The sequence below is a fragment of the Dermacentor variabilis genome, chromosome 1, assembly GCF_050947875.1.
Source record: "Dermacentor variabilis isolate Ectoservices chromosome 1, ASM5094787v1, whole genome shotgun sequence".
Classification (NCBI taxonomy): Eukaryota; Metazoa; Arthropoda; class Arachnida; order Ixodida; family Ixodidae; genus Dermacentor; species Dermacentor variabilis.
Window position 1 is genome coordinate 281,237,391 of NC_134568.1, and position 24,577 is coordinate 281,261,967.

General features: G+C 43.7%; 1 protein-coding gene and 1 long non-coding RNA gene across 6 annotated transcripts in view; one reads left to right on the forward strand and one right to left on the reverse strand.

Moving 5' to 3' along the window:
* Positions 1 to 13,802, forward strand: part of LOC142565941 (uncharacterized) — a 40,138-nt gene extending 26,336 nt beyond the window's left edge. The window contains exon 3 of the long non-coding RNA XR_012824924.1: positions 13,464 to 13,802. This is a non-coding gene — a long non-coding RNA (uncharacterized LOC142565941). The remainder of the gene's footprint in view (positions 1 to 13,463) is intronic.
* Positions 5,650 to 24,577, reverse strand: part of LOC142565915 (uncharacterized) — a 57,451-nt gene continuing 38,523 nt past the window's right edge. For 4 of the 5 annotated variants that reach the window (XM_075676543.1, XM_075676535.1, XM_075676549.1 and 1 more), the window contains 3 exons: positions 21,469 to 21,578; positions 17,194 to 17,338; positions 5,650 to 6,168 (listed from right to left, as the gene is read on the reverse strand). In XM_075676543.1, coding sequence (XP_075532658.1) covers positions 5,949 to 6,168; positions 17,194 to 17,338; positions 21,469 to 21,535 — 432 coding nt within the window. In that variant the 5' untranslated portion in view covers positions 21,536 to 21,578 and the 3' untranslated portion in view covers positions 5,650 to 5,948. Of the gene's footprint in view, positions 6,169 to 17,193; positions 17,339 to 21,468; positions 21,579 to 23,842; positions 24,001 to 24,577 lie in introns of those variants that run through there. The other variant, XM_075676518.1, reaches the window with a different exon arrangement.

Here is a 24,577-nt window from a genome sequence, read left to right on the forward strand (position 1 = left end):
AACACCTCCATTTATTATTATCATTTACAGAAGAGCAAAATTCGAGAAAAAATTGTCATAAATTGTCTTCAATTTTGTTCGGGTGCAAAAATTGGGAGTCATTGAGTTTTACTCCAAAACAAATGACCCTAAACATAAGCAAAGGTCTTGGTGAAGATTTTTTTTCTTTTCCTTTTAAAACCAGTTTACTTATGCCAAACCTTAAACATAGGTCTCCATATGTAATAGGTTGAAGCTTATTCATCAAATTCACCAATAATATCAAGCGCAGCCCCATATACCAGTACAAAAGCATCTACAGTATTTGCTGATGTGGTAGGGATTGATGTTTGCCATCACACCCACAGTGGGCAGCATGTTAGGGGGCTATGTTAGGCATGATACATGAAACTTTTCATCAAACCACTACAGTCGACTACCGTCAATTCGACCCTGACGGAACTGACGAAATTATCTGCAGGTCGAATTAAAACGTCACAACGCACTGCTGATTCATTTTGTAGTACTTGCCCGATTCTAACAAGCCCTGAATCAACACGCGCTCGCTTTCTATGCGTCTGAAGTAGAAAACTAACGTAGAGCTAACATTAAAGCTTCTAAACCAAGTAGAAATCTAACACACACCCGATTTTTAGCAAGAAAAATGAGCTCTGATCTAATACGTATAGCAGTGGCGTCCAGTTTTCTAAAGTCAGTTTCACTGTAATAAAGCTGCATTATGCTGCAAAACATGCGAACGTGGTTGACAGTCCAATTCTCTCGGGGGGGGGGGGGAAGAAAGGCACATGTTAGAATTGGATAAATACCGTAATCAGGCACTGTGAGCTACCATTATTACTCGAAAATCTCCCTAGGGCAGGCCAAATATAGGCTTTTTCGGCGGCAGATGACGTGTTCAATGCATTCACTGTCTCATAAGATCTGCTGAGACAGACGCTGCTAGTAAAGAGTTCACCATAGGGTTCGTGTGCATGCTGACTGGTCAAGTTTGAATTATCCGGCGAAGGCCAATTTTAAGATCGAAATAACGACTCTTTAGGCCCATAGAGATTCATGGACACCGGCCGAGATCTTTGGTTGGGATCGAATTAACCGAAAAGTTTAATTAACTGGAGCTGAATTAATGGAAATTTACTGTATTTTGTTATGGAGCATGTGTATGCAAGAAGGGGCAGCTACAAGAAAACCTGTAGCGACCCCTTAGCAACACTTTCTATCCAAGTCTTTGCCACCTGGTGCATTACCTCAATGTAGAGTACCAGCAAATCCATGGCATTGAGGGAAGAAATTGGGTCGCTTGATGTGACGTCAAACACTGAAGATAATTGTAGATAGCCTCTTGTGCTCAATGCAGGAAACCTTTGGGGTGCTTCAGCAAAGCTATTTTTGCTTCATTAGTTGATCTTGCACACTATTCTAATTGTCTAAGAAAGGAGCCATACTTCCAAGACATTCAACATTTTTTTTAGCAGGTGCCTTGAATAAGACAATCCTGCAAGCCTTTGTTGGTTGTAAACTTTCTTCTTCTTATGATGTGCAATTTGTAGTGGATGTCTTCATGAACCAGAGGCTTGACACCTAATAGTTGCTTCTCAGCAGTTGTTGACTTATTGGGGTCACCATCGAGATCCTTCTGGACTGACACCATCCTACTAATATTGGATTGTTGAAAATACTCACTTTTCTAAACCAAAGATAACATGTCACCCTATGAATCAAGCAGCGCTTTCTGCTTTGGAGGCAAATGATTTTGCAACAGAAAGTTGCAACAAAAGACCACGAAGGAGCGAGATGTAAGCTTAATCAAATAATGGGGTTTAAAGTCCCAAAGTAACAAATGGGTTATGACCCATGTATGATCCACTGTAGTGGAGGATTCTGGAATAATTTTGACCTTGTACTAAAATTTAAGTATGCTAGTGTCTTTGTATTTCCCTATCAGAATGCTGCCATCGTAGCGAGGAATCAAACCTGCTATGTGTTTAGCAGCTGAATGACACTGGGGGGGGGGGGGGGGCATTGAGCCGCCACAGCAGGTCAGTCTGTAAGCTGCTGTATAAGGGTAACACATGGACATCACTGCTTAATTTTTGCGCACATCCGTCATCCTTCAGCTGGATCTTCTTTCTATTTAGGGTTGCTGTTTCTGAAAAGTTTCTGAAAAGTTTCTGAAAAGTACTTTGCCCTCTTAGTTGCCCTCTGCTTCTCCAGCTTCATAATGTTGAGAGTCTATATGATTTCATATTATCCTATCACCTCTTCTCAAACCTACCTTGTTTCTTTTTGACACCAGAGTTTGTTGTCATTGCTTTCTTGCCAAGATAACTTGTCTCTTCTCATTACATGCTGAAACCATTGTAGACATCAATGTTGAACCTTTGAAGGCTATGGTCGCACCGTTGACTGTTCCTTGTATGTGGTCGTCACTATTTCTTTGCGCCTCCATGTTTAACATGTGCACCTATACACAAGCCTACGGAATGGAAATTTTATGAGAAGACCTCATTTCTTCACAGCCTTTGTATACGGTCTGAAATGAGGGAGGCACTGCATAAGGTGCAAGCAATCCTCCATGGTGCATGCCTCAGTTTCTGTCTGTTCACTTGTGTGAGCACATGTAATCAGATCTAGATCAGTACTGGCCTGCTCAAAGGCTGAATTTTCATTTTGTTAGATCATCATTTGATTATAATAAAGCCAGTCAGTATAGGTAAGCTGCTCACTGCAAGTCTTGGATGTTTATATATGAATGTATCAATTTCACTCTGAAAGAGAGCTGGCCTAGCAGGCCAGCTTAACTACTTTAACCTACCCGTGTTGAAGCAGTGAAAGACCAAAGCACTAAACTGCTCCAGAGTGCCAGGCTGAGATGGATGCCATGCTGAAGAGAGGAGAGCGACAATGTTTGTAGTATAAACACCAAAATATATAGTGTTTTAGCTTTGTTTTAGTTCGAACACATTCTTAAAATATTGCATGGAGCAAATAGCAGAACTCCATCTGTTCGGGTAGATTAAGTGAAGCAGCAGACATACTTGCTTGGCAAATTGTAATAGTAGCTAAATTAGAAATTTCACTCATTAATTCTGTAATTGTTCATTTTAAGGCACATGTTGCAATTGAAAAATTGAAACCAAGCAGCGAAGTAGTTCTGTCTGCTTAGCAGAAATAGGACTAGCACCATTTCAGAGCTATCCATCCTTAAAATATGATACAACATACAGTGGCATTTCAGTTACGAGTTCCCCCCAAATCCTCCCTCTAGTGGTTTAAGACAATCTTAACTGGAATACGAATGCACTTTCTTTAGCAGATTTTGGTGATGGATATCTCAAAACTGGTGCTATTCTAAGGATTTCTGCTAAGCTGAAATGACTTCATTACTGCCAGGCATCAAATTTGCAATTGCATCTCCCCTAAACAGTATACTTAGTTAATTAAGTTGCTGTAGATAGCTAACTGAACATCGCTATTTCTAATGCAGATGACTCACCTCTTCCAGAAATCAACCTAAGAAACTAGAACAGTGATATATGTAAAAGGAGAGTTGTGAAACCGATGTGGCATTGGGCAAGTTGGTGATCTCCAAAAATGAACATGTTGCGTGCAAAATGGGCACCACATAGAGAACACCAAGTACTCTGTTGTGTTGTTCTCGGTGTGGTGTCCACTTTGTGCAGACGTTCATTTCTGAGTAATTAAACTTTTTTGCAAACTGAATAAACATGTTATATATCAAAGTATGCTACATGTTTGATGCTGTACTGTGCTGAGCATTTACCTCCAGGTTTATCACTTGTTCCATATTTGTCACGTTTCTGGGCACATTGTGATAACTAGACTTGTGCAACTGTAGACAAATGTCATCTGTGGTTAATATAAACCTGATGATATCCCTGTATGGGTGCATAAATATACAATGAGCCGTGTTTTTCTTTTAAGCATGTTTCTGTGATGCATGTCATCTGTAATAAAGTACCAAATGAACATCAGTAAAATGTTCTAACCCACACCTAATGATAATAACAATGCTTTTACACAATATTAAGTGTGACTTATGTCACTAGCATAACCATTCTTGCTCAAGATTGGTGGAATCAAATCACAATTACAAGAGCTTGTGTGCATAGGCAGGAAATAAGAAATTGGATTACAATGAAATGCTGGCCATGCTAGCTATGCAGTTTCTTTTTCTTTTTGGAGGAATACTATTTCTCCTGTAGCTTCTGATTGCAAACAAAGTGCATGGGGGAGATATCTTCATTTATTACACGAGCATAGAATTCAGATATCAGTGCTACTGCTTGCTTTTCCTTGCACATTTTGTTAGAGAATGACGCATGCACGACTGTCTTTGTGTATTAGTGTGCACAATGCAAATATTGCATGATATTGTAGCAGTCTGCATTGCTGCTAATGTGTAACAAAGTCTGTTATTCATTTGGCACATTTTGACTGAAAGCAGCTTCTTAAACTATTTAAAGAGAAGCTCATTTGATGGGATGTGTACGTTCATTAATGCACAGCTAAAGGCTTTACTGAGGGTGGCAAAAGGATTAGATGGAGTGACAAGATCAGGAAATTCATGAGTATGGCAGGAATTCGCTTGAAACAGAACCAATATATTTTAAGATCTCTGGGAGATACCTCCGTCCTGTAATGGGCATAGTAAGGCTGATGATGATCGCATATTCTTTACTGCATGACCAGTACTTATGCTGGGATAACTTTGTAAATATGCTTCTCGTTTCAACAAGGTATTTTTGTCTGCGATATTACCAAAATGCCCCTTACAATTGTGCTTTTGAACTGTAGCAGTCATTTTTTTTTGGCAGTCTTTCATTATAGATTTCAATTTCTTCAAGCTTTGTCCTCAAAGTTTCATTACACTTATCTAGAGTAGATAAGTAAATGTAACATTATTGGCTGATGGTACTCATAAACACGAATGCTTGTTTAAGTATTACTAGAGAAGCTATTAGTGGTTACTGCGAAGTGAAACCTATTTTATTTATATAGGTTTCAGCGCAGAAAGTTCGGGTTAAATAGAATTGAGTGCGATTATTTAAACTGCAGTAAAAAAGGGGGGTGGGCTTTGCTACCAGAAATCTGGACACATTTGAGCTACAAATTGCTCATGGTAACACATCCAACATTCCTGTGTTCCATCTCTTCCTTAACTCCATAACAGTATCTGCTGCCTCAGAATTTCGAATTATGGTCAAGCACAGTTTGCGACAGGGTGAAATCATAGTATCCGTTCAGCATTAAAGCAATTCATTCTAATGAATTGCTGACTTTCGCACGTTTTCATAGTGTGAAAGCTTTGCATGCTTTATGCAGCTGGTAAAATGCTTATTATTTCATGTTTGCAGTGTAAATCCATGTAATTTAATGTAAAACGTAGGCAAATACTTTGCTGTTTCTCACAGCTACAACTGAATACCTCTGATGAAGGAATGCATGACTTAGTGGCATAGAACAAGTCATGTATTTTCATTGCTAGGATGTACATAACCTGACTGCGCCGACATCCTTGTATCTCTAATGCAAAATTCTAGCTTGGTAAGACTTGGGAGAAGCTGTGCATCTGTTTTGCTCTTAACATTTGGTTCACATGAGCAATTTCGATAATGTTGTGGCAAGAAGTTAGACTTTGGGGTTACAAGTTTATTTAGTCTCACATTTTCACTCCACACATCTTGCATCTTGCTGCCTCAGGCTAATGAACATGGTTCATAGACAGCAGACTTGGTTTTCAACACATCTTTTCTTGTGCCTTCACTGTATGTATGTTCCTGCTGCGTTTTAGTGCCATGTCACTTATCATTCCTTTACTTACAACTTAAATTTGTAGCAGTGATTTTGCTGGGCGATTGATGAATGAAATCACTTGACATTACAAACAGGAATGGTGCCTGGTGAGAGTGATTGCAGGCAAAAGCAAATCACGATGACCCTTTCACAACAAATGCCGCTAGGGCAGCCAGCAGCAAGGCTGAAGCACCAATGGTGGAGGTGCCCGAGCCACATGGCCGGTAGTCAAAGTTTTCGCAATCCTTTGTGCTGGCCTTTCGAGCAAAGTGGGCCAGGATTTCAATGCCATCATTCTGGCACTGTTTTCTCTGATACAGGCTCTTGATGCACTGGTTTGCCCTCATCAGTGCACTGAAATGAAGGAAAACAGGCATAAATAAAGTTTTTACAATACGGCTCTGCACACATGCTGTATAATCAAGGCACTGACATTGACAGCTGCCTTACATTTGGAAAAATGCTGGCAGAAAATATGTTGCGCAAGATCACATTTCGTGGCAGGTTTACAGTAATAAGAAGAATCTGTGCCAGAAGGCTAACCCAGATACATGTAGAGACGTTTTGACCACATGAAATGCTTTCATTGCACCAAGCCTATGTTGAGAGCTCGTTTTCTTACAAGCAGAAAATATTGTAATTTCTAAATATTGTGTAACATGTGTCCTCATCATTATATATAAGTGGCTTAGATAAAGCAGCATTCACTCAAGCATGCCTCTATTGCACTATTCATTTCATTTAATAAATGAGTTTTTTTATGAAACCCTATACAAGAAGGTTTTTTTTTTAATTATTTTTGAGTGAGTGAATAGAATGAGGTTTTGCGTGAGCAGCAGTATCAAGGCTATGCACTCAGGCTCTGGCCTCTGTTCATTCACAAGTGTTGGGAACTGCACTTCTGCTCATTACTTTGTGGCTGCATGGACACATACACTCCCACTGCAGACCAATCATAAATAAGGAGGCACAATTTACTCAAATTCAACCTCCCCAATCCTTCGGTAGTGCCAGCAGTATTATGGAGGAAGCTGAAATCGCATACACCTAACTTGATATAAGAATGATGTAATACGTAAACACCCAGTAAATTTGGTCCTAGAGATACTAAATGGAATTGTCACCTTTTTATCAGTATTCTCTGTTAAGTGTGTAAGAGTTATACTGAGCATGGCTGTTTGGGGAATGTGGGAATTTGGGAATGGTGGCACAGCTATTGTCCGATTAATCACAAGAGTGGGTTTTGTTCCTTTGCAGAAGTTTAAAAGGCAATGTTTGGCTGTGCACCACAGATGGAACATTTGTCAATGGTAGAATTTTGCCCACTGCCTCATATCCTTATGGACAATGTGAACAATAAACCATACACATATGGTCCCTTGGACATTTTTGGGAGCTTAGGTCATGGGACATATCACTTGTGAATGTGTAATTGACTGCTACAAAATTCTTCATTTTTTGTATGGCTTTGGTTTCAGCATTTACTACTGTGATGTTAGCATACAGTCAGATGCAGGCACATATGGTAGTGTTTATGAAATGAATAGAATCCTCGATTTTTGTGTTTATTAAATAGAAGCTGTCTACACTTGTTCTGAGCATTGTTGATATACACAGTAAAATGTCTGAATTATTCTGATTACACTTAAAACTTAATTTGCCTTCATCAGTATAACTGGCTTTAACATTTATTGGACATTTAACTGCTTTTAATATTTAAGAACTATCAGAAAATGAAGCGAGATACAAAGGAGGGGAAAAAATTGCAACACTACCTAATTCGCATGATGATATCTTTTTTTTTTTTTTTCATGTGCATGTGTAGAAAAATGACCTATGCTGCTTATTGATGATGTCGTGAGAGCCATTTACCAAATGGTTCCTTTTCTTGGTGTGCCACTGCACACAAATATTCATTGCATAATATGTAGTTGTATGCAATGAGTACGTGTGTGCCCTAACTACTATTTTCTGTGAGCAATGGAAATGAGGCAGTTCTGGCATAGTATTTAAGTGTACTACCACTTAAGCCACAATCATCCTTGAGGAATAAGGAAAATTGTCAGTTTCATGTCGGCATTAACTTTGTTCCAAACCGAAAAAAAAGAAATAAAAGTAATGCTCTGGTGCTTCGTATCCGAGTGCATCATAGTAATAATCCAGACAGCATGAATGTGCTTCTTCATCGAACCATTGTGTAGTGAAAGGTGGCAGAGTTGTCAGGGCAGGTTCAAAAGAAACGAGAGCCACTGAGTGATAACCGTGGATAAGGACTGATACGTTTGCAAGACCATAATTAAGCACATGGAACCACAAGCTAAAACACAAATGCATGCCATATGCTTGGCTTCATTGCAAGGTGATACTGGCACCTAACCATACACTGGAGCATAGAGTTTTTTTTTAATTATTAGAGATAACTCTGTTGCTGTGATTGTTCAGCTACAATGGGAACAATGTACAAGATTTGTCTAAAATTCATACTTGCAGCTCCAGAGGTTCTTAAGGAATTATTTGTTACACTGTTCTAATTTTCCAAGAAATCTTAGTTTTCTAAACATGGCAAGGCACTATAAGACTCTGTGCACATGCATAATCATTTATAACACATTATTTTGTTGAAATTGATCACTTTGCAAAGTAGCAAAGTAATATATGAAGCGAGGAGGATGAAGCTTATGCAAAAGCATGTACTGCCCATCACATCCGTAAGAGTTTACTAGTACATTCAAGTTACCCTATTCACTGAACCACCATCAGTGGCATACCGAATAATTCTCGAGTGATGGGAGGGAGGGGCAAACCGCAAACCATACAACCTCTCTCTCTCTCTCTCTCTCTCTCTCTCTATATATATATATATATATATATATATATATATATATATATATATATCATAAGAAGCCAACAAACACTGACACCAAGGACAACATAGAGGAAATGACTTGTGCTTAAGAAATGAAATAAAGAAACGATAAATTAATGGAAATAAAAGTGGATGAAAAAACAACTTGCCGTAGGTGGGGAACGATCCTAAACCTTCGCATTACATGTGCAATGCTCTACCTATATATATATATATATATATATATATATATATATATATATATACATATATAGAAACACCAAGGACAACATAGGGTAAGTTACTTAATGAAATGAATTTAAAGAAATGATAAATAAATGGAAATGAAGTTGGATGAAAAAACAACTAGCCGCAGGTCAGGAATGATCCCACGTCTTCGCATTACGCATGCGATGCTCTAACCGATCGAGCTATGGCGGCGCCATTTTCCCACCCACTTTGTTGAGTATTTATGCTTTACTACTAGAACAAACCTTGGGAGGATTAGCCAGCGCCACCCCTCACTTGTTGTGATATATATATATATATATATATATTGACATTTACTATTGCATTGCGAGGAAGACCTTGTAAATGCATCTGTTTATGCATCACATTCACCACTTATGAGGTGTGAATGTGAAAGCATTAGAGTCCAATTGAACACCGCTGAGTGGTCCTTTGAGATGTGAACTCCTCGCGGGCAAGCGAGCGCGTTGAGAAGCTTGGCCAATGCCTCCTAGATAGCACAAGGCCAGTGCACTGCGATCCGTGACGTCGTACTACTTTGCCGGACTACCATACAATCTTATGGGGACGCTCCTGAGTAAGCTGCGGGGCTATTGACATCACCGCTTTCTTCGTGCCAGGCTCAACAAAGGAAATTTCGGTCTGAGTAATTTTATGACATCTATATCACGATGCCATACAGCAGAGTGCACAGGCCCGCTATCTAGGAGGCGCTGGTTTAGCACAGTGGGTAAGACACTCTGCCTCTGAGTGTGGGGTCATAGTTTTGAAACTTGCTACCAACAACATTATTCCTTTTGAGTTTATTTCGCTTTTTTATAGATTAATTTCATTATAGTGATTACCAAGGCGAAGTTAGAATGCAGGCGAGAGCTTGCGCGGACAAGGAACGCGCGGACAACACAGGCCTCCGAGAGCGAGGATGACGTGGCGTCGTAGAGATGCCCTCTCCCCTCACGCAACACTTGGTGCGCCAGCACTCCAGCAAGTGTTCCCTTTTGCTGTGCTTCATCGAGGCGCGCACGTCACGTGACGTCACAGCCAATTAAAATTTAGACGCCGTTTCGCTGCTACAGATGCCGGTTTTTTGGTTTAATGAGTAATTTGATGCTCTCGCATCAAAAGACAATTAGTGCCTGCAAGGCAGAGCATGCATCACTTAAGCATAGGTCATTGTAAGGCCGAGAATGACTGACAGCAGTGACCAACTGTGCTACCTGAGAAAAGACGGACTAACTCAACTGAATGACCCGGTTCTCGCTCTTGACAGGCCGACCAAGTACAAAACTTGTTGCCGGGCGCTGAATCCTTTCTTCCCTTGTCATATGGGAAGAAGAACAGACAGCGAAACTTATTTCCCGATCACCCCCCCCTCCCAAGTAGCAGCGTCATATTGTCCGACGGCCTTGGCCCCTACTGGCGACTATAGGGGTGAAACAAGGGTCAGTGCACGTAAGCATCGACAGTGGTGCATCGGAATGCGAGAGTCGCGAGCAGAGAAGGTGAAGGGCCCGCATACAGTTACGCAACCAGCGCTAGCAGCAAGGGAGCGCACAACTCCACCCGTGCCGGGCTGTACGTTTTCGCTTTCTTTTGTTTCCATTACCTTTATAACCGCAGTACAGAAGACTCAGGGGCAATCTTGGCTGTAAGCACGCAGTGGTAGTATGGTGAGGCTCCGTACTACGTGCGTCCTAACAGCGTCCTGTTCTAAGACCCAGCTAGGTGCAGAAGAGTGAGGGCCTTCTCTTCGCACTCTCTGTAAATGTAAATATAGCTCGCCTATGAATACAGTTTGTGATGCTTGTTCAACGTTTCCTGTCCGCTACTTCACCCCCACCGAGCTGTATCACAGGGACCTCATCCCTCAACGCCACGGGAAAAGAAACTTTACTGTGCCTGACACGAATCCCTGACCCCACACTGTAGCAGCAGTACAGCATATATATAGAAATAGACATTTGCTACAATTTTAATAATTCAACAAAAATATACTATTTGTGTATAAGTCTACAGCACAAATTTATCGCCAGTCAAGCCAATAGTATCGTCGAGGTTATGCACAACACAACACATACAACATAAAAGTCAACATAATGTCTACATAAAAGTCAACATTTTACAACTTACAACACTCACAAGAAAAAATTTACAGTGCAGTTTCACTTCGTGAATGCGAGTGACGCGCAAACGTATGGGTGCTATAGCGCACACGAAGCTATCAGCCTTCGGTGCGCCTGTACGCCTACTCCTCCGCAACGCGGCTCTTTCCCTTTTCCGTCGCTTGCGCGGCGAGGTTGAGCTTAGGTTGAGCTGCCATGGTCCACTCACCGTCTCACGCTTTCACTCGCACGTACAGTATACGGCGCGCGGGTACGACGCTATCACGAGACAAACCCGGTACGCCCACACCGCACACAAAACCCGTTGGAACTGCTAGAGGAGGTCAACCCAGCGCGCCTCCGCCTACCCTCCTACTGCACGACGCTTCGCTCAACGCCACCTAGACTTTCCTCGCCTAGCCCTTCGCCGATTTCACTGGCGGGCCATGTACGCTTGCACATAAAAAAAAAATAATAAGAATTAACACGTCAGCAGATGTTTGCGACCTTGCAGAATCACAAACCGATTTCCAGCGAAGCTTCTTTTTTCGAGCAGTTGAAATAAGAGTTTTACTTTCCTGTAATTACACTTGTACATGACAGTTCCATTTGAAACCATGCCCGCATGTAACGCTTTCGAGCACTTATTGTTAGGAATTTTCGAAAGCGAGTAATTGATGAACACACGTGTTACTTCACCAGAACATTAACCAAGCTCCGTATTTTCGCTAGATTTGATCATGGTTTCATTCCCAGTTGTCCCAGAGAAGAGATAAATCCTGCTTTGTTTGCAAAACAAGTTCATTAAGCTCCGATCGCTTGCATGCGTAATTTACTGCAAATGTCGTAATTTGTCCCCTCACGTACCTTAAACTTAGCCTACATTTTACCCATAATGTGCTCTTTATTTTCGCCAGAGATAACCAAGCTGCCTTGGTTAGTTCGCCAAGGAGCTCGTAGAAACCAACTACGAACGTCTTATGACGCATGAAAATAGGGAAAAGAAACGAAGGTTCAGTAATTATTGCAACGCTTCTAACTGGACCAGGAACGTAAAAGCTTGGCACATACTATGTATGACCAACCCTCCCATTTACACGAAATATAAACATGTTGTAACCTACAGCTATGTCGGCTGCAATAGGAAGTATAGCTGATAGCGCCCATATCACGCGTTGTAAAACTTGACTAAAACATTTTTTTTTCTTTTTTACACAAGTTCTGTTTCATCCAACTCATTTAACTTCGCACAGAGATTTTCATAGCTTTCCACTTATATTAGCTAAATCTGATCTTCGTCATTTGTAGTTCTGCCAGGGCATCGAGTTAAATTCTGCCCCGTTCGTTAGACACACTCATAACGCTCTAGAGCACACACATGCGTCTAACATACACACACAGACACATAGTCTCAAATACCCATCCACTTTGTACTTTGCCTACATATCACCCATTACCTCGTCCTTACTGTCACCAGACGTAAAGAAGCTGCTTCATTTGATTCGCTGGGGACACCAGGCGAACCCAATATACGTATCACGCATTAAAAACCCGCCAAAAACGAGCGGTAAATCATTCTGAAGTGAATAGCGCAATAGTAGACACGGGGCACAAAAGGGCGACAAGGGCAAGCGCTTGTCCTTGTCGCCATCTTGTGCCCCGTGTCCACTCTTGCGCTAGTCACTTCAGCGTGGAATACCAACTAGCCCGGTCTCACACCTGCATGCTTCAGTTAAATCATTATTCGTAACGCTTCTGGTAAACCAGAAACGTTAAAAATTCGCAACACATTCCAATTAAACTGCGCGCCTTCCTTCTAAATAAAAAAAGTTTGTGAAATGCAGAGCTATATTAAAAATTTGGGAAACGCGCAGCTGATGACGGCAGCTTGGCACTTTCGTACCCTTGCTTAAGATTTTTTTAAATGTTATTTAGAAGATTTTTTTTCCAGCAGGTGTATTTGATTAACACGCATTTGACATCGCACACAATCTTAGCGTAGCGTTCCCCCTATGTTCGCAAAATTTGACCTCGATTGTAATTGTAGTTATGCCAGGGCAGCGGCACAAGTTTTACGCCGCTGGTAAAACACACTAATAACGCTCCGGTCCACTTGCATACGTAATCTATTGTAAAAAGGTGCATTTAACCCACCTACTTCGAACGTTGCCTACAGATTACACATACCGCGTGCCTCTATAATGTATCCCAAATATGAACAAGGTATCTTGTTTAACTCACCGAATATAGTGGAGGAATAGACTGCGAGCCTCGCATGATTAACAAAAATAGGGGAAAGACGAGGGTTCAGTAATTATTTACAACGTACATTTCAAGCAAGCACGTGAAAGCTTCGCGGCGCCTTTACACTAAAAATTATCCATGCTATCACGGAACGTCCCTATAGTTAGGCTGCACCGAATCTCACCTACCCGGCATTCATAATTTTGCAGGTACTGTGTGTCCGAGACGCCCTCTGCCATATGGTATGGGGATGTGCCGAAAAAACATGGCACCCTAGACACCCAAACACTAACCGAAGAGCAGTGGGAGGCCAAGCTATCAGACCCGCACCCGAAGACACAGCGCAGCCTCACCTAACGGGCACGGGCGATGGCCATCGCCCGCGGCTACCTGGAGTAAGGAGGCCGCCCACTCTAGGTGCACGCTGCGCTTGCTCAGAATAAAAGTTTACTCTCTCGCTCTTTTACGGAATTTGAAGTTCGTGCCTCATGCAGTTTTTTTTTATTGTTGTCTTTCTTTCTTTCTTTCTTTCTTTCTTTCTTTCTTTCTTTCTTTCTTTCTTTTTTGAGTCTGCAGAACATTTGGAATAATGGCAGCATATCACATTGGAACGCCTGTAATCTTCCACAAAGGCTGCAATGAACCCAAATAGATTAAACACTTATCGCTCGTCACCCAAAACACGATTCCTACTTCAGCGAAATATAAAGACCGTACCTGGCATAGTTTACCGAGGAAGCCAGGAAAAGCAACTCAATTAATTGTACATAACGCATAAAAGATGGGAGAAAGCAGATATTTAGTAAATATTTTCAAAGCACATAAGTAACCTACCAAGTTCAAAGTTTCGGCAAATATATCACCAGAAATGTGGCCACCATCTCCTCAAAATATAAAATCTTTATTTTTATTGTTTTATTCTACCAGGGAACGTGTGCTTTCTAACTCTTATATTGAAAGAGCCTAAAAATAAAATGGGCAGACAGTATCAGAAGTGACACGTGCCAATAGAAAAAAATGCCAGGCAGTCTTGTAATGGTATTATAATGGCTCTGCATGCACATTCGGCAGTGTAGTTTTCTTCTGAACGCATGAAGCACAAAACAAAAGCATGACACAAGAAAGCCGGAAGACCGCACATGACAAACGCTGCCACAATGGCCGAACTCTAGCCCTTGAGCTGAGTTATTTGGAGAGGCGCACATTACTTGCAAAAGAAATCAAACACACATTCAACTAATTAGAAAAAAATCACGAATTAATTTTCTAATTAATTACTTTACGGCACATATATTACAATTTACGAATTGTAAACGGTGAGTTTGTGGCGTCTCCACCTGGAATGAATTTCCAGTATGAAACCAGTTTGGAGATATGCGTCCTCAAGCTGGCCGTAAGAGCGCACTGTTGTTCCACTTACTTTTTTAGTACAAAGCGCTCTTTTATGCACTGGAGCACAAAAGTAACTGGAACGCCCATGTATTTTGTCCCACACTTTGGAAAATTCATTTGGGAAATTCGCAAATTCATTTCAAGTGGATACGTCTTGCAAACTCACCAGAATAATTTTGTTAATTGCAATATGTACCATAAAATAATTAATTAGAACGCTCATTAGTGAATTTCTGTTCTTTAGTTACAATATGTATTTCGATTTCTCGTGCTAGCAATGTCCGCCTCTCCGAATAATCCAGCTCAAATATAAGAATTATGCTATTTGCCACAGCTGATTTTTTTTTTCATTCCGTAAAACTTAAAAATGATTACCCCATATACAGATTCCATAGCTTCGGTACTTGATAAACCAATAGTTTCATGCCGTTAGGCACGCCATCGTTGGGCGGGGCTGATTATAGTACTTTAGAATCCCTTGCCCTTAGGTTAAATATAGAAAGCTAATTTTGTGTTTTCAAATATCATTATGCGGTTCAAAAAAAAAAAAAAACTACTGGGCATGATGCAAGAAGCGCAACGTGAAATTTATTATGACGAGTAGCGCCCAGCGCCAGCCTACTCCACAGTGCCAGCGTGTATGGTGCCCAAACAGGCGATGCGTAATAAAGAAAAGCATCACTTACGTGGCTAATACATTTACAAAGAAAATTTGGTCTCAGCTGCTGTCTTGCTGGATTTTCCAGCGTGCAGCCAAAAGCGCCCGCTTTCAAAAGTGTGTGTGTGGGGGGGGGGGGGGGATGGGCATACTTCGCCCTTCCACTTCTGACAGTGGGCGGCAAGTGCCGCCCCCCCTCGTTAAACTTGCCTATCTATGGCCACTATACTTGCAACTCCGTGGACATTGGCACCAGATTTCCCTCTAGTTTTGTAAGAAACTGAACTGGAGATCACCATCTTCATCACGCATGCGCAGTGTGGCTACTGCGCATGTGGTCGCCTTGCGTCATTTGCTACAGCGGCAAAACCAATGAGGTCATCTATTTCTTTATAACCTCAGTTTCTCAGCCACGAATAAAATATTTCGGGTGTGCCGCGAGTTTCCAAGCACGGTTTCCTGGCTGGCAACTATAGCTGCCGGAACTGGTGACGTACGCACGCCCTGCAGCACACGAGCGTATGGCCACGTTCGCCGCGCTCCGTGGAGCGCCAGTATAGTCAGCGCTAGCGCACCGTGCAGGTGCAGTGGCGCCTTATTCGTGTCGTCTGCGACACTCTTTGAGCACGCCAAGTCTGCGTTTAGATGCGGTGAAGCGAACTTTCCTTTTAGTAGCGTATCGCCGTCGCGCCAAGCCAGCCTTGCGTTCGAGTGCCGCGTGTGAAGCGACGGCGGTTTCAGCACCTCGAGCTGAGTACACTGTGTCATCAACTCCAGTAAACATCTCTGTCGACGTGCCCCAACATTGTAACAGGTATAAATGCCTAATTTCATTAATTCCACCTTTGCGGAGCATCGGAAAGAATTACCGTTGCTCCCTTGAGGAGCATCGAAAAGGGGGCAACTGTTAGTCCTCGAAGGAGTAAGCGCATGGGGAGTAACAGTTCATCCCATGTCAGTTATAGTCCCCAAAAGGACTAATGGCTGTGGCAAATCGGTTAGTCCCCAAAATGACTAACCTGCCTGCTCCTGTTAGTCCTGTTTTTCTTAGAGTGTAGCCACGGCAAAAGCCCGGACGTTTCAAATACGCCGTGCCGCCCACAACCGTTTAAAAACGCTTACAGGAGGTGGCAACGGCGAAAATGCGTAAGCCTTTGTGCACCCTGTCTCCCTGCTGTCTCCCTTCAGCGAGCAGGACGGTTAAAGGGGCCCTGAACAATGTTTTATCGAAGTGGAGAAATACATTTGAAGTTGAAACATGCTATCTTAGAAGTACGTTGCCGAAAAACATTTTTACAGCAACATGAAAAACTCCAGCTTTATGTTGCTCAATACGTGCTATATAAAGGTGTTTTTCCCAGCGTGAAATAAGCCCGCGAATACCCGCAAAGTGCCTCGAGCGGCCAGTCGAGCTTAAATTATGCGTGTATTTGCGGGCTTCTTTCACGCTCGGAAAAACACTTTCATGTAGCACGTATTGAGCAACAAAAAGCTGTATCGGGAGTTTTTCATGTTGCGCTACAATTTTCTCATTCACACTTTTCATCGAATTGTAATATTTGAGAATATTAATTAATTAAGACTAATTATGCAATTAGGCATAGTGCAAAAAAACAGTATCTCCAAGCGACAGCAAACAGCATTACCTTGGTTCTATCCAGCTACGTGGCATCCATATATTTAAATCTTGGTGCACGATAGCTGGGACACCCTGTATACTTTCATCCTATTCACTACATATCTCCTTCTAATTACCATTTCTTTATTTACAAAAAAAACACTTGTTTGATATATATTGCTGTGGTGTACATGTTTTGCAAAGACAACCGCAATGAAGGAATTAATAGGCGAAAGAATGAATGAAGAATGAAGAAAGAATGCGGCCTTACCAACACACAATCTCCCGACTTTTATCATGGTCGTGGTGATATTCATCGTAACTCCTCCGAAACTCATTCTCAAACGTGTGGGAACACTCTTGCCTGGTCCGGAAGAAGTCGAGATCGTGGCAGGCACCCGCAATTCCGGCCGCGGCTGAAACAGAATGGAAGAAATTATAGAACGCGACGAACATATGCGCACCAAACTGTCCACAGGTACACGTGTATATGGTGTACCGATACTCGGCACTGCTGTGACGCAACGACGGAATGGAGTTGCGTTTAAACAATTTGAATGCAATACAGACGACTAAAGTGTATATGCCTTTTAAACTCTATGCCTATACTTCCATTCCTTGCGACAAATTTGCGTTGAGTTTTATAGCATGCAAATAAATAGGAAAAGCAATGGTTGCAGCTCCATGTGCTCAAAACGCTCTCAAACAATCAGACTCACAAGGAAAGGCTTAACTGCTTGAATACAATGCTTTGGAGGAAAGTAACGGGTAACATATTACATATACAGGTTGCTTTCGTAACGCAAGAAATTAAATGGAGATCAATTTGTGCTCTGTGGTCGTTCCGCGCTCGGTTCAGATAACCGTATGAATGGATGAGTCACGATCGACACAAACGTTCAGCAATAACATTTATTCTCGCTTTTGCTGATCACCAGCGCACTAATTATACGATATCACATACATTTTAAACTTCCCAGGTTCGCATGAGGTAGGCTGATATAGTTAAGTTTAAAAAATTGTTAAATGGCTCAGGCTCACTCCTTTATGAGGCAGCTTCAAAGAAAGAATATCCTGTCGCAGAGGCAAGAGCATTTATTCCCATATTCCTGGGGGGAGAGGACGACCCAGACTGCGTCGCACGAACGGGGGGAGGCGAACGAACTGTGCATTGAACAAGGCACACAAAATAAATAAATGCTTGTTTGATCAAAATCTGGAAGTTTATTTATGCATAGCCCAGTCCTTCGTACAAAAAAGATCTAATTGTAACATTCAGCAGCATGCACATGCAGAACAAAATGCAGCTGGTATTTGGGGCTGCCTAAGGTTTGCAGCCCAGCGGTAGGGGCTTGATTTTGATCCCAATCAAGTTGGAATCGGACGTTTCATTCCTGTCTGCCGCGGCCGGGAATAGAATGTGCGACCCCGTGCTTAGCATCAGAACACAATGATTGAATGAATGAATGAACCAATCAATCAATCAATCAATCAATCAATCAATCAATCAATCAATCAATCAATCAATCAATCAATCAATCAATCAATGAACTTTATTAGTTGAACATAGAAACTGTGTACGCAATAACTGAACCGATAGCCATGAGCCTATTTTCCGGTCCAAATCAAGATGCATCTGCAAGTAGGCTACAGGGACGAACATTAAAGGGAAAAAAAACGAAAATAAACACACACACGATAAAATAGCCACTGAATCACCACGGCGGATACGTAAAGCTTAAGAATCAGGAGCCGAATTCACAAAGCTTTACGTTCGTAAGTGCTCTTTGCCATTGCCTGGCTGCCTCCGCTAATATGTCTAGCATGAGGATTGGCTGGAATTGGTCCTTACGAACAATTATGGCGTAAGAACTTCTTGTGTATACGCGCACAGGGTGCTATGCAGGACACCCTGAGTTTCTCGCTCGAATAAGTTTGCTCGATAACAGTCAGCGAACAAAGCGCGGAACACACGAAAGCAGCAGACAGCAAATTTTCGAGATAAAGCCACGTATGTCAACACGAGTACATCCTGCACACGCCGCTTCCTCGTTTCAAACACATAGACTGGGCATGGTTATGCACCAGCGCCGCTTATTGTTATCAACGGAATATTGCGATATACCGGGACTGTCCCGCTATCTATATATACACAGTCGGCGCAAGCCGCTTGCCATGCCTTTCTAGGGTGCGTCACGGCCCATTCTCCTCTTTCGGACATTATCTGTCTATCCACCGTCAAATGCAAACATTGCAGACGTGGGCGCTTTCACATGCCGACCCTTACCTTTCCTTCGAATAGCTTAAAAGATAACATTCTTTTTTTTTTAGCATACTTTCTTGCACTGGGCGGAACGAAAAAACAAATTAAAGGCGGCACCGACTGTTTCACCACGTGACTCCTTTTTCGGCCGTTCACAAGGTAACGCCAAGTTATGATAACCCAACAGTGAATCTAGATATGACAATGAAACAGGAGGCGTGCCGAGGGTTGAATTTTATGCCTTGAAACCATTACTTCATCTGAGCGCGTCGCCAGAGCTCGCGGAGATGCCGAACCTTGCCAAAGTCGGGCCTTCCTGCGTATCACTCCATTTCTTTGCTTTACTGGTTGTGCACTGAAAGCTAAACGTCCGTGTGTTTGAGGAAATTCGCGGCAAATGATATATGTATTATGGACGGGTTGCGAAATGGCATATGTTGTGCAACTAAATGCTATACCTCGCTTCGTCTAGTGGAGATCCATGGGTCCGCTGGTTACAGAGGAGTCAAAATCGAAATGTTCCCGCTCGGACGCTCATAGGCAAACGTTTGAACTTGCCATTCATATGCATTTTTCGCTGCGTCGTGGCATCGTCGGCGCCAGCCGAGGGGGAGACAAGGCTCATGCCGCAGCGCGCTGCTGCACATGCGCTCCTGCGGTTACCACGCTTCCGGCGGGGAAAAACAATCGCGAGCAGTGTGTATGGATACGGCGGGGACGAGCGGGAATTTAGCGCTAGCGAGGGGAGCGACGAAAAACGATCGCAGTCTTTTGCACGAATAGTGTGGGTTGACGTAACTTCAAGTTACGAAAGATAAATAAATGAAGAAATAGAAGTTGGCTCGGTGTACCGTAGGCCTTGTCTACTTGGAACACTATACGGCTACAGGTACATGGGAGAGAGCTGTGTCTGAGGAAAGAGAAATTTGGGATAATGCCAACAGCATGCTACGTAGCTATAATACGTAGCACGTGCGGGAACAGCCAACTGTGCAGGATGTAAGCATATTAAATGCCATTCGCGTAGCGCATCTAATACGACACACACACACACACACACACACACACACACACACACACACACACACACACACACACACACACACACACACACACACACACACACACACACACACACACACACAGCGTTAACTTTCAACAATCGATTTATTTCTGAGGTGAGAAGTACATATACATTCACTATAGGTGCGTCAACCCGCTGTGGCGGTGTAGTGGCTTTGTCGTTGTGCTGCTAAGCCTGAGGGCCCGGGATCGAATCCCGGCCGCGGTGGCCGCATTTCGATGGGGTCGAAATGCAATAACGCCCGTGTAGCGTGCATTGGATGCACGTTAAAGGACCCCAGGTGGTCGAAATTAATCCAGAAGCCCAAGTGGTCGAAATTAGCAAGTGACTAATATTACACCTAAGCTGGTCTCCCAATATAGTAAGGCAACAGGATAAATCTTAGAAACAAGACAGCAGGCGTTTTTGCTAACAGCTTCATAACATTTGTCCTCTGCCAAGTTCCTCTTGTTACAAATTAGTTTCTTATTTTCGAGGCGCTTTTAGTTCACTTGACTAATTTGTCAGCGCATTAAGGTAAAAAAAAAAAGCGGAAAGCTCCGCTTTTTTGTGACGCATTAGTGGATTGTGTACAGCTAGAGCAGGAACAAGAGCCGTACTGGAGAAACACACAACGCTGACTTGCAATTCTTTGTTGTAAGTCAGCGCTGCGTGTTGTATATTCTCGTACCTCGCGTTACCACGTTGCAGGCCAAATATCTAATCAGCGCTTAGCGCATACGTGCAGGACGTACAACAATTTGTGGGGCTTTGCGCACTAACCATGAGTACACCTGGCGAGGTATACAATCGCGATCAGGGTATAGGGCCCCCAGCAACCGTACTCTCGGCAGCTGCCCGGCCACCACGGGACTACATCGCTAGGAAAAGGTTAAATCATCTCAAACCGAGGACGTTCCCACTTAATTATGAGGCGGTTTGGGATACCATATATAGGGAAACTGCCGCAGTGGAAGTCGCTCAGATTCAATTTTGCGGGTTTTGTGCCCACAGGGTTTCGACAGCATTGTCACAGCGCCGCGGCTCCTCCCAGGACCGCGGCACGCCTGTGCATGTCATTCTTAACGATATAGATAACCGGCGATAGCGGGGCTTCGAACCGACGACCTCCCGCAGCAGAGGCGGACATTCAACCCACAAAGCAACGGCTACGCTGTGCGCGCGTCACTTGTAGGCTTGCACTGAGCTTGTATACTCACCGAAAAGCGTCACTACGGTGGCCAACAGCAGGTGCCTGCAGGACAGAATCCAGACGGGCCGTGCCATGGCGCTTCGGCCTTCGCGCACCGGCTCTTGAGTCGGGTCCAACCTGCACGAGTAATCTATGAGCCGCTGTGCGAGACGTTACGCAAAGCGCAAATCTGAAGCGATTAGTGCGTCACTTGCTTCGACTACAAGAAGAAGAAAAAAGAAACATTTGCAGTAGTATATGCCGGTCTGAGCAACTGATACATCAAAGACATCGAAGCTACATAGCGAGTTCTCACACCCATTGGAAGTATACAATGGGTATGTTTTACTATGATTCGTCACCGACGCCCTGGTCGCAAAGGGGTTCTTTATTTCATCACACGGCTGCTTCGGCGCTCCCACGCAGGCTGTGTTGAGGGACAATGCCGTCGTCAGGTTTCACCACCGCGGCCGTACACACTCCTAGCTGACCGACAACGCTTCACGTCGGTAAAACGCGACGTGAAATAATAATAAAAATAATAATAACAAAAGGGAAAAAATGAGTATTGCTGGCTAAAGAAGACGGCGTTGCGATCTGGGGGTCCGAAGACGTGGAATACACTTTGCTCGTAGCGGAGTAAAGGAACGTGGGGCTAGGCCCGGATATCCAGGACGTTTTACAAACAAGTTTATATTACATATTTACAAGGAAATTCAAAGTAGTACAGAAAAAGTTCAAGGAGAAGTAGCAGCCGATCCTCCAGCCGTCCGTTGCTCCTTTTATGCCCTGCGTGGTTACTGTTCAGTCACTTCCCCCAATCCGGCGTCCGGAGACCGATGACATCAGGTCCCACCAATCCGGAGGCCTGTTGCCCTTTCCCTCCAAAGGGAGCTTTGTCGGAAACGCTCGCACATCTCTGGGCACAAACAGGGGAAGTGGGAGTGGGGGGGGGGGGACGTTCGCTGACTCCGATCGTACAGACTCCGTCCCTGGCCAGGACATGGCAATTAGGGCGGCTGACAGGTGATGGACCGTATCCTTGCTAATTGCCCAAACCTCTCCTGACCGAGGTACTCCCGTGTAATCATCCGTTTTGAGAACCATTTTGACGAGGCCGTCGGCCCGGTCCCCATAATCGCGTTAGCCGTGACCGGAGGTTGTCGCGGAGTGAACGGCCGATCACAACAGCCCGTCCACCGCCAGGAAGAGGGCTCGAAAGGGGGCAGCTCATCGGTGCCCCTTGAAGAGGCCTTGGCCGCTCAGCAGGCTCAGCTCCCGGGAGTATCGAACGGCCGATCATAACAACGGGTAAATAAGTTGTCTATTCGCGTGAGGTATACACGCATGTTAGCTTTTATTTTATGACCATTGACTGAAAGTGAAACTTTGGAACTACGACGCACGGTGCGTGCTGTTCTTTAAACTTTGATACCGACGTGGCCCCACGCCGTCGCCGAACAACGGTAGTGGATGCCCCCTTACAGCTTCGCTGTAAAGCTTAGCAGCTGCCAACAGAAGTGAAAATACCGACGCAAAAAAAAAAAAAAAAAGAGGTGCGCCTCTCGCGTTGGCTGTAACGACCTTTTCCCTGAGTTATTCAAGGGCCGAATTCACAAAGCAGTTCGTAAGAACTGGCTCCAACTAATGATAATAACATTACGTGACGAACATATCATTAATAACGTCGGCCGGTTAATTACAAACACTTCTCACGAACGAAAAATTCCATGAATTCGACCCAACAGTATCAGAAGTGTAGGCAGTAGGAAAGGTGGGGGAGGGGGAAGCAGAGGGAAGAGGGCACGCATATCACGTGCCCTTCTGCCGTAATTTCTGCGTACCAGGTTACCTGTCATAAAACGACATGCGAGAACGCCCCCCCCCCCCCCCCCCACCTCCCGAAAAAATGTACTGGCTGCGCCACTATACACTCTAAGATAGCATTCCTGTCGGGAATGCTATCATGCTGCTAACGCGCATGCCGTTCGTTACTGGAAAGTACCGGGCTCGCAGCGTTAAAGAAATGAAACGCATCAAGGCAGACGACGATTATTGTTGTGCGGCAGAAGGGGCACTCCAAAGGGTGTAAACTTTTCTTAGAGTGTATATGCATAAAGTGAAGGATCATATATGTATATGTAGCGCATATTTCTGAGTGAGATTTCAGCAGTAGCTTGTTGATAACTTCATTCCTTCCCCTATAATCGCGAATGTGTCATTTTAGCCGCTGCCCGAAGGTACCATACACAAGACGCTATACCTGTCTTGTTTAATAGCGTTATGATTCCCGTTCGGTTGTTTCACTTGCATCCTGAGCCTCTCTAACCATTGTAAATGTCTCAAGTGCCAGCACGAGCAACAAGCCACCATAGCGATTCAGAAAAACTAAACAGGCATACCTGTACAGGGTTCGCAGCATCGGCTGTCACCTGTGTGGACAGACTGTAGCAAAAGCGCACTTTAACTTGCCGCCCGACTATAGAGGTTTCCTGGTTGGGAGCGCATTGTATTGCTTCCCTCAACAGCTGTGCACGAAGAGCTAGGAATGTGTGAGTAAGCGCCGTGCAGTGCTGTCGTCGAGAGGTCCAAGCCTGCTAAGAGCGCCTTGCAGCTGTCGCTGAACCTATGGCTGAACTATATAGATGTAGCTGCAGTGACGCACTTTCCTGTTCGTTTCTGCTTCCATGGGAGAGCACGCGCACTTTCTTTATGTTTGGGAGGATTGCTTATTCAAGACAGTTGGCCGTTGCACTTATATACTTTGAAGGTCCGCGTTACTATATATAGAATAGCATGTCGCATGGGTGCCAGTGCGTACAAGCTTGTCTTTCAGCAGATAAAGTGTAGCTGCGCAGATGTCCTATCTGCCGACACTGTGCAAGGGCGCGCGCGCCAGGCTGTGCTGCTTGATGCGCTTATTCGTCTCCATTTCTCGAAGTAGCGGCACCGCTTGAGGCCCACCAAACGCAGGAACACGGACATGGACATGGCGCGCTCCGTGCAACTTTTGTCCTCTGTCCCGCGTTTTTAAAGGGCGTCGTATGAAAGTTTGCGTTAAAGGACTACAGGGGAAAGTGGAAGCCCAAACTGAGCTGTAAGTACGAGGTGTCGGACATTGACACCGACTACGCCGC